The sequence below is a fragment of the Dama dama genome, chromosome X (genome assembly GCF_033118175.1).
Source record: "Dama dama isolate Ldn47 chromosome X, ASM3311817v1, whole genome shotgun sequence".
Taxonomy (NCBI): domain Eukaryota; kingdom Metazoa; phylum Chordata; class Mammalia; order Artiodactyla; family Cervidae; genus Dama; species Dama dama.
In genome coordinates, this window is record NC_083714.1 from 102606213 (window position 1) to 102617782 (window position 11570).

Below are 11570 nucleotides of genomic sequence, written 5' to 3' on the forward strand. Positions count from 1 at the left end.
GTCTGCTGTTCCATGTCCAGTTCTAACTGTTGCTTCCTGACTTGCATACAAATTTCTCAAGAGGCAGGTCAGGTGGTCTGGTATTCCCATCTCTTTCAGAATTTTCCACAGTTTATTGTGATCCACAAAGTCAAATGCTTTGGCATAGTCAATAAAGCAGAAATAGATATTTTTCTGGAACTCTCTTGCTTTTTCTATGATCCAGCGGATGTTAGCAATTTGATCTCTGGTTCCTCTGCCTTTTCTAAGTCCAGCTTGAATATCTGGAAGTTCACGGTTCACATATTGCTGAAGCCTGGCTTGGAGAATTTTGAGCATTACTTTACTAGCGTGTGAGATGAGCCCAATTTTGCAGTAGTTTGAGCATTCTTTGGGATTGCCTTTCTTTGGGATTGGAATGAAAACTGACCTTTTCCAGTCCTGTGGCCACTGCTGAGCTTTCCAAATTTGCTGGCATATTGAGTGTAGCACTTTCACAGCACCATCTTTCAGGATTTGAAATAGCTCAACTGAATGATCAACAGAATGATCTCTGTTCGTTTCCAATGCAAACCATTCAATATCACGGTAATCTAAGCCTATGCCCAACCAGTAACACTAAAGTAGCTGAAGTTGAACTGTTGTATGAAGACCTACAAGATCTTTTAGAATTAACCCCCCAAAAAGATGTCCTTTTCATTATAGGGGACTGGAATACAAAAGTAGGAAGTCAAGAAACACCTGGAGTAACAGGCAAATTTTACCTTGAAGTATGGAATGAAGCAGGGCAAAGGCCAAGAGAAAGCACTGGTCATAGCAAGCACCCTCTTCCAACAACACAAGAGAAGCCTCTACACATGGACATCACCAGATGGTCAACACCAAAATCAGATTGATTATATTCTTTGCAGCCAAAAATGGAGAAGCTCTATACAGTAAGCAAAAACAAGACCAGGAGCTGACTGTGGCTCAGATCATGAACTCCTAATTGCCAAATTCAGACTTAAATGGAAGAAAGCAGGGAAAACCACTAGACGATTCAGGTATGACCAAAATCAAATCCCTTATGATTATACAGCTGAATTGAGAAATAGATTTAAGGGACTAGATCTGATAGACAGAGTGCCTGATGAACTATGGATGGAGGTTCGTGACATTGTACAGGAAACAGGGATCAAGACCATCCCCGTGGAAAAGAAATGCAAAAACACAAAATGGCTGTCTGAGGAGGCCTTACAAATAGCTGTGATAAGAAGAGAAGTGAAAAGCAAAGGAGAAAAGGAAAGATATTCCCATTCGAATGCAGAGTTCCAAAGAATAGCCAGCAGCGATAAGAAAGCCTTCCTCAGCGATCAGTGCAAAGAAATAGAGGAAAACAACAGAATGGGAAAGACTAGGGATCTCATCAAGAAAATTAGAGATACCAAGGGAACATTTCATGCTAAGATGGGCTCGATAAAGGAGAGAAATGGTATGGACCTAACAGAAGCAAAGATCTTAAGAAGAGGTGGCAAGAATACACGGAAGAACTGTACAAAAAAGATCTTCATGACTCAGATAATCACGATGATGTGATCACTCACCTAGAGCCAGACATCCTGGAATGTGAAGTCAAGTGGGCCTTAGAAAGCATCACTATGAACAAAGCTAGTGGAGGTGACGGAATTCCAGTTGAGCTATTTAAAATCATGAAAGATGATGCTGTGAAAGTGCTGCACTCAATATGCCTTTTCATTATAGGGGACTGGAATGCGAAAGTAGGAAGTCAAGAGATACCTGGAGTATTAGGCAAATTTGGCCTTGGAATACAGAATGAAACAGGGCAAAGTCTAACAGAGTTTTGCCACAAGAATGCACTGGTCATAGCAAATACCCTCTTCCAACAACACATAAGAAGTTTCTACACATGGACATTACCAGATGGTCACTACTGAAATCAGATTGATTATATTCTTTGCAGCCAAAGATGGAGAAGCTCTATATAGTCAGGAAATCAAGACCAGGAGCTGACTGTGGCTCAGACCATGTCAAATTCAGACTTAAATTGAAGAAAGTAGGGAAAACCACCAGATCATTCTGGTATGACCTAAATCAAATACCATACAATTATATAGTGAAAGTGAGAAATAGATTCAAGGTATTAGAGATTCTTCTCAAGTGAAGATTGAACATCCTCTAGGATGACTATACTTTTAAAAATGGACAAAACCAGCAGTTAGTGGAGATATAGAGAAATTAGAATTCTCATATGCTGCTTTTGGAAATATAAGACATGAATCCACTTGAAAAACCAGCCTAGCAGTTCTTTAAATCATTGTTTTAATAGATAGAATTACCAAAGGACTTAACATTTCTACTTCTATGTATGTATTCAAGAGAAATGAAAAATGTGTCCACCCAAAAACTTGTACACAAATATTTATGGCAACATTGTTCATAATAGTCAAAAGTGGAAAGAAACCAAATTTCCCTCAAATCAAATTTGAATTGGTTAAGCAAAATGTTGTATATCTATATAATGGGATATTATTCAGATTTAAAAAGGAATGAAGTATCTACACATGCTACAACATGGATTAACTGAAAATATTATGCCCAATGGAAGAAGCCAGATACAAAAGAGCATATATTGTGTGATTCCAGTAAAGTGAAATGTCCAGAATAGGCAAGTCTATGGTGACAATATTTTAGGGGGTTGCCAGTGGCTGAAGGGAGGGGGAAATCTGGAATCACACTAATGGGTATGGGATTTCTTTGGAAGGGTGTGATGAAAATGTTCTGGAATTAGTAATGATGGTACATAACCACGTGAATATACTAAAAACTACTAAGTTGTACACCTTAAAATAGTGAGTTTTATGGTATGTGAATTATATCTCTATCAGAAACATTTTTCTTATAGGCCATCATTTAAGTCTATAAATGATGAAGAGGATGTGGAGGAAAAGGAACCCTCCTATGCTATTGATTGTAATGTAACCTGGTACAGCCACTATGGAGAACAGCATGGAGGTTCCTTAAAAAACTGAAAATAGAGTTGCCATATGATCCAACAATCCCATTCCTGGGCATAAACCCAGAGAAAAATCTAATTTGAAAAGACACATGCATCCCTATGTTCACAGTAGCACTATTTACAATAGCCAAGACACAGAAGCAACCCAAATGTCCATCAACAGATGAATAAAAAAAAAAACAGATGAATGAATAAAGAAGATGTGATACATATATACCATGGAATGTTAGTCATGAAAAAGAATGAAATAATACTGTTTGCAGCAACATCATGGACTTAGAAATTATCATGTTAAGTGAAGTAAGCCAGAGAGAGAAAGACAAGTATCATATGATATCACTTATAAGTGGAATCTAAAAAAATGATATAAGTGAACTTATTTACAAAACAGAAATAGACTTACACACAGAAAAGAAACGTAGTTACCAAAGAAGATAGTGGGAGTTAGGGGAGAGATAAATTAGGAGTTTGGAATTAATATATGCAACCCTATATAAAATAGATAAACAACAAGGGTCTACAGTATAGCACAAGGAACTATAATCAATATCTTATAATAAACTCTAATGAAAAAGAACCTGCAAAAGAATATATATATATATATATATATATATATATATATTCTGAATTGCTCACAGTTGAAACTAACACAACATTATAAGTTCACTACACTTCACTAAACTGGTAAAAACATTATTTTAAAGTGTATGAATGATATACCAGGTAAATATAAAGCTAAATAAAGCAAATATACATATAATAATATCAGAAAAAAATTGTAGGACAAAATGTCAATTATACTAAATTAGCATAAATGTCCTTACACATTGATAAATATTCAGTTTACCAGAAATATGTAGCAATTCTAAATTTGTAGCTATTTACAAAGCTTCAAAATTGACATAGTTACAAGGAGACATTAACAAATTTTTCATATCAACAAGCAGACAAAATCCTGGAAGAATATAGAGAATTTGAGCCAGATCAACAAATATGACTTAATTGAAGTATACAGTATTCTTAATCGAATTGTAAAATGTATATTTTTTTCAAGTGCTCATGGAATTTTTACCAAAAATTACCATATGTTGGTCCATAAAGCAAATCTCAATAGATATCAAAGAATTGAAATCATACAGTTTGTTCTTGAAGAAGGATGGAATCAGACTGGAAATGGTAAGGGCACTGATCTAGCAAAACAGAAGCTGGCCCAAGGGTTTGGCACCAATTTCTAGAGGACGCCTTCTGTGTCAGGCATTAACTCTTCAGTTGCTAGATGATAATTTATAGGTCTTAGCAGTTCTGAGAAAGGGACTGAGGTGGCCAGGGCAACTAAGTGATAGAGAAACTAAGAAAGCCCTGAGCAGTGTCTATTTACCAAATAGTCTGGAAATACTTTAAAAATTCATATGTCCATACAACTGTGCATCTGTGGAATACCAATCTGTTTAATATGACAATTATAGCATCAGATGTTTATATTCAAAACGAAGAAAGTCTGAAAATAAATAAGCTGTGCATCCAACCCCAGAAGTTAAAAAAGTAAAACAGAGTAAGTCCAAAGAAAGTATAAAAAAAGAATAATGATGAGGAAAATGGCTAAATAAAAAGCCAGAGATATAACAGAAAGAATCAGAAGGCCAAAAGTCAGCTATTTAAAAAAATTTACAAAAGTGACAAACTTCTGTCAATATTGATCAAGAATAAAAAAAAGGAGGTACAAATAAACAAGGATAAGAAGATATAATTGCAAATGAAATAGAGATTTTAAAAATATGGATGTAAGTTTATGCAAATAAATTTGAAAAGTGATGTGAAATAGAAAAATTCCCCAAAAAACATAATTTAACAAAACTGACAAGAAGGAATAACAAACTTGAATGAGTGTATAACTATTCAAAAGATTGTATCAATTAATTTTTTTCTTACAAAGAAAACACCTGGTCTGATGTTTTTACCTGGAAGTTGTGCCAAATATTTAAAGAACAAATAGTTCCTTGGATAACCTCTGTCAGAAAATAGAATGAAAGGGAATAGTTCCCACTTCATTTTATGACTCAAAAGTCAAACAGGGAACAATGAGAATGGAAAAAGTACAGGTCAATCTCATTCATAAACAAAATGCCAAATCCCTAAATAAAATATTAATGAACAAAATCCAGTATTATTTATCCTAAGACTGCAAGACAGATAAAAAACAAGAAAAATCTCTAGTGTAATTCACATTAACAGATTAAAACAGAAAACCAATCTGTCATCTCAGTGGACACAGCTAACATGTTTATAAAATTCAATATCTACTCATCTTTAAAAAATCTTGTTTCAAACAAAGAACAAACTGGAACTTCCTTAACCTGTTAAGTGGCATGTACAAAAAAATTACAGCAAACTTACTCAATGGTGAAACTTTAAAAACATTACCTTTAAAATTAAGTCCAATATAAACATGAATAATATTAACATTTCTGTTCAACATTGGTGTTCATGTTTTGAAGTTAGTAGGTCCTAGCAGTGACATAATATAAGAATAAGAAGTTTTAAAAAGTAAGGATTGGAAGGGAAAAAAGAGAGCTGTCATTTACATATAAATTATCAAAATTAAGTTTATCAAGTTTGCTGGTTGCAAATGCAATACACAAACCCCCCACAATTATAGTTGTATACATTAGCAATAAATTGGTATAAAATGCAATTTCTATAAAGGTATACAATAGCAACAAAATAAACAAAAATTATAATGACACATAAGCCCTTTTAAATTATGACTTCACTCAAATAACATAAAAAATTCTAAATAGAGACACACCATATTTACAGAAGACTCAATATCACAAAGATATTAACTTTCCTTAAACTGATATATAGATTGACTGTAATTCCAATTCCAATCAAAACACCAAAAGTTGTATGTATGTGTGTGTAGTTTGAAAAACTGATTCCAAAATTTATGGGGACAAAAATTTTCATTGTGTAATTGTTCATAACCCTAAACTAGAAATTATATAAATATACATCAACAGTAAAATGGATAAATAAATCACGGGATATTTGCAAAATATAATATTATACAGCAAAGAGAATAAACAATTGCATGCAACAATATTATAGATGGCACAAAATATAATGTTGAATGAGAAAAAAAAGTCACAGATGAATATACACAGTTGTTCAAGAACTTTGCACACTAATGCATTTAATCCTCAGAATAGTCATTAAATAATTGTGTACCTCTACCACCCCCAGGTCACTAAGTTTATTATATCTGTGGTCTGACATAATTCAGTCAATCACTTATGAGTCACTATCTTGTACACACAGATCCCCATGCTTTGCTATGGTGAGGGTAGAGTGGACGTAGCACAGAGTTACCATTTATTTGGTATCTGCTATGTGCCAGGCTTCAGGTTTGATGCTGGGGATATGATGGGCAAAAGACCATACACCCACCTTCTTATTTAAATAATAACAGTAACACTGAGTACTTACTATACACCTGACATTCTTTTAAGCATTTTATATGTTTTAGCTTTCTAATCCTCACAACATTATTACTAACTTCTTTTTACCAATGAGGAAATGGAAGCACAGGTAAGTTAAGAGGGTCCAGACATCCAGGGTCACAGAGGCAGGAGGTGGCAGAGCTGGGACTCAAAGCTAGGCAGTCTGAATCACTGAACACCCCAACAACATGGGGAAGTAGGTATTAATTATGTCTTATAGCTGAGGAGAGATAAGCTCTTAAAATAAAGTGAATGCATATTTATTTTGCATCTTCTATATGACAGAGACTATATTATGTGATTTATGTATATTATTTCTCCAACTGAAAGACAAGAGTTCCCAGGAATATAAGGGCTCTAACTATAGAGGACCCAGGTATGCAAAAGTGGCTTGCTTGCTTGCCAGCTTAACTCAATAGCCCCTTAGAAGGAATAAAAGTGATTTGGTGAGTGAGGGTAGGATGTAATTTTCAGTCTCATCTAGGCTCCTTGATCTCCAGATGAGTGACTGAAACTGCTGATAGAGAGGAAAAGGAACAGAAGGCTAGGTTTTTTCCCTCTCTTCCTCCATCCATACCCTCCATTCTACATAGTATATTTAACATCTTACATCTTCCTGGATCTTCCTCTCACTAGCTGTGAGCCTGGACCTCTTCCAGCATTAGCATAGTGGAAGCTCGGTCAGCTGGTCCTTAAAATGTCTGGGTCCCACAGTCCATAGCTGTCTTATCTCCACCCACCTTATGGCTCCTCAGGTCAAAATTCTTGGGCTGGAAACACCTTGATCTGCAAACTGTCCCCTGTTATCTATGGGAAATGGTATAATCTACTTTAAAAATGTATTTACAGGTTGTGTTTGCTTTCCCCCTTTGACCCTAGTCTTTCTTAAATTTTCAAAGTGAACATTACACCAGTAGTCTTTCCCTGGGTATCTTCTCCCTCAAATTCCTAGAGCAGCAAATGTGTCCATATGTGCCATGAAGGCAATGCAGGAGACAGGACACCAGCCTTTACCAACCCAGTTAGGCAGGACACCCAGCCTTTTCCAACCCAGTTAAACCCAGTTTCTCAAGGAGGCTTGAGAAAGGGGAGGAGCAAAACCAACCAATGATATGGAACTGTTGTGTACCCAGCACCTGTCCTCTAAGAAACAATGCCAAGAACTTTATTTCACCCAAGCGCTATCAGACAGTACAAATTTCCAGACATTTCACTGAGGTCACGAAAATAAAACATTTAGGCTAGCACTGATCTAGAACTGTCAGATTTCAAACAAGAAGTATTCCAAATAAGCTCTGGATAAAAGAAAAAATTCCTAGTCAATAATCCCTCTGATTAAGATGGTCTTTACATAACCATCATTCTTTCTCTGTATTCACCTCTCTCTTTCTGTCTTTCTTTCTCTCCTTCTTTCTCTGTTTTTGACATTAGCATCTTGTTGCCCTACAGCTATTTCATCCAGCTGCTCATCTATTCCAACTTTCAGCTTGGGGTGGGGGTGGACAGGGACCATGCCCTTTAATGTTCTACACCCATTCTACCACCACCACATTGAAGCCCACAGAAGCAAACCCCACTTACAGCCCCTCCTCCGTTGCAGCCTGATGTTGCCGTTGTTGTGTGGAATCCAGATCTTCTGCAATCTGGTTTGGGTGAGCTCTCCCATCTCTTGAGACATCTTAGGCGTTGCAGCTAATGACACCACTGTCCACAAGGTACCCGGCCTTACTTTCTGTCTTATTAGCTCTCTCTTCTTTTGCTGTGGCCACAGCAGGTGGTGGACAGAGTTGGGACAGGGAGGTGTGCTGGGGTTCTGAGCCCTTTTGCAGCCTGTCTCCAGCCTTTCTCTTGTCTCCTAGTCCTTGCCTGCCTCTGCTCCTGTATGTACCACTGGGGGCTTGGGTGCAGAGGAGAGGTTGGGCAGAGGTCAGCAGAGGCCTCTGAACTCCAAGAGCTGTGTACATAGGAGATAAGTTGGAGCCCAGCAAGGAAGGCAGCCAGCAAGAGAGCCCAGGTCTGGCCAGTCACTTCCCTCCAATGAAGACAGGACTAGTAGAGTATGCAAATAAAAGACTGAAGATCATGTGCTTATGTCCTGTGTGGGGTGGGGAGGCAAAGGTGATGGAGTCAGATCTCAGCAGCTTTCATAGCTTTGCAATAAAAAAACAGGCCCAAGCAGAATGTCAGGCTCCAACCCAGAAACAGAGATCCACATCAGAAATGCAAGATTCCCAAATACAAAAGCACAAACACAATGTCCCTACTGAAAAAAATGTTTTGAGCTAGCAATCATCGTCCCGAACTGGAATTGGAAGGTTTACCGCCTCAATGCCCTCGCAAAGGCACTACAAACCTTTTCTTCCCCTGAATGCAACTACCTTTCCTATTGAGGGTCCTGCTTTCCTAAAATGTGAGAGTGTGCTGCCCGGGACACTTTCAGAGAGATGGGCACTATTTGATCATCTTTATGCTCTCTCCAGCCTAGGCTAAATAAATCAGAGTAAACCTGACACCTTGGGAAGAGATGTGCATGCAGCCATTGCTAGGGAGAGTGACAGTATGATTGCCAACTGTCATCAGATCCTCTAGGGAGAAAGGAATTGTGATCTAACCCAGAACTTGACTAAAATTCTTCATGCCAAGCCATGAGGATGGAGGCCTGGGGGGCGGCGGGGGGGGGGCTGCAGCAAGCAGACTGTGGGGAATAGGGAGCAATGGCCTCAAAGTAGGACAAGTCCATAGGCCAGAGCCATCCTACTCAGAATTCTGTTCTTTACCCTCCCCCTGATTGTTTTGAAATTTTTATGTGTAAAACTCATCTAACAGCATAACTTACCTGGAAGATGTTCAAGTGTGCTCTTACTTCATTCTTTTGCAACCTTCCCACCCCTTGATAAACCTCCAGTGATTGGCTACATGGAAGCTCAGTTTCTTCCTCTGAGCTGGGCAACACTGGGCCAGTCTCTTGGGGATATAAATCTCCAATTCCTGACCTCCAGTGCTCTCAGCTCCACTTTGCCTTTTAAGAAGTTCCCTAAAATACATTATCAGCATCCCAGTCTACCTAAAAGTTAGATTCCCTCCAGTTTCTGTGTATAAATCACACCAAAATTTCAATACATTTCAGAGCCTTCCCTTCTAAATGAATCTCTTGAGGCAGTGGATCACAGTGGTTAAAAGCATTGGGCTCTGGAGCCATACTACCTGAGTGGAATCCCACCTCTTCCCCCTTGCTAGGAGACCCTGGGCAGAGCACAACTTTTCAGTGCCCTGGTGAAACACTTTGTGTTTTCATCTCATAAGAGTATCTTAGGGTAGTTGAAGATTCAGTGTGTTAACACATATAAAGTAATCTGGGAAATGTTTAATATATATTATGTAACACTGTGATTCCCTCTGTGAAGTAAAAGATCAATCACCTCTTTGGCTAATCTACAATTTCTAATGTAATGGTGAGAATTCAGGAAACAGCAAAAGAAACTTACAAAATTATGACAAAGGGTTAACATTTGTAATAAAGAACTCATGCCAATCAATTAGAAAGATGAATTCAATTTTATTTTTTGGTTTTACGATACAGAAGACCCCCTAGAAATAATTTTATCCAACTCTCTCAGGTAAGAAAATAGAGGCTTGAGAGGGGAAGTATTTTCCTAAGGTCCTATAGCAAATTAAATCACCAAGTCAGGAATGAAACACTGGGGATCTAATTTCTCCAGTCCAGGGTTTTTCTTTGGTTTAACTGATAAAAATAGCTTGTTTTAAGAATGTGGTCCTCCAGATTAGCTCATAACATTTAGAGTCCTAGATCTAGACTTTGGAAGAGATACAATTCTCTTAATCCTAATAAGTCTAACTGTATCACTCTGCTAATGCTAATAATCTTAATAATAATGCTTTAGAAGTATGTTTTCCAAGGCCTACAGTGAAACATATTCTTTTTCATAGTTGTTCCTTCCAAACATTCTCAGTAACCTCACAGGGAAACTGAGGTCTCGGGAGGGGAAGTGGCTTGTCTGACGTAATCAATCTAGTCATATGAACCCCATTTCTATGTTTACAATTTTGTCCTCATGACCCTGCATGAAAGATAATTTTAGCAGCAGGAAATCTGAGATAGGAGCTTAGTCGACTTTTGACAAGGTCTGAAAGGCAAAGTTGGGGTCCAGGCTTGAAAACCCAAATTAAAATTGCCTGAAATTAGCTGTGTGTGTGTGTGTGTGTGTGTGTGTGTGTGTGTGTGTGTGTCTGTGTCTGTGTGTTTAACCACTGTTATCATTGTGATCCCCAGAAGTAGGAAAACTCAACAAGCTTTTTGGAAAGGCCTCAGCCCTGGCTCTTCTCAATCAAACCTACTTCTCCAGTCATGTCTCTTTTTAGACTCCCATGGCTAAATTGTACCAGCTAACTCACTGGGTCCCCAAACTTACTGTGTACTTTTTTGCCTCTGGGTGTTTGCTCAGCCCGGAATGCCTTCTCTTCCTTTCCATTCTCAGTGAAATATGACTCAATTTTCTAGGCTGGGCTCAATTCTCATCTCCTCTGAGAAGCCTTGGCTTTGGTTCCCACATTGCTTATATGCTTCTGTTTATCTGAGCAAGTATCAACCTGTGTTTTACCAGTTTACTTTCCTACTAGATTGTGAGCTCTTTAAAGATAGGTACTGGATTTCAGTTATCTGTGATCTGTTTCCAGATGTCCAGCTCAGGCCTTGGCACAGAGGATACTTGCTTAATCTACATCTCTCTGCCTGGATGAGATGAACATGTGTACAAATAATCCTCATTCAACAAGATAAATTTTATAAAAAGGGAGCTACTCAGGGAACTGGAGTGGGGGAAATAACTTGGTTTGAAGGTAGAAGGTGATAGGAGGATCTAGAGAGTTTCTCAACTCTGAATGGGGCAAAACAAAAAGAACTAAAGAATGAAGTCCCCTCACTCACCAAAATGATCCAATCAACTGGTTACAGAAAAAAAAAAATGTTCACTCAGTATCAGAGACTTACTAACCCTAACTCAAGACGAAGAGTTGAACCACAAATTCTAATTTGGGATTAATTGTATGGAGGAAAG

The 11570-nt window shown here is 37.9% G+C and overlaps 1 protein-coding gene across 2 annotated transcripts in view; it reads right to left on the reverse strand.

The window, feature by feature from the left end:
* The window catches only part of PFKFB1 (6-phosphofructo-2-kinase/fructose-2,6-biphosphatase 1), a 98625-nt gene extending 90452 nt beyond the window's left edge, over nucleotides 1-8173 (reverse strand). For both annotated transcript variants that reach the window (XM_061136240.1, XM_061136241.1), the window contains exon 1: nucleotides 8077-8173. In XM_061136240.1, coding sequence (XP_060992223.1) covers nucleotides 8077-8173 — 97 coding nt within the window. The remainder of the gene's footprint in view (nucleotides 1-8076) is intronic.
* Nucleotides 8174-11570: the final 3397 nt, after the last annotated feature.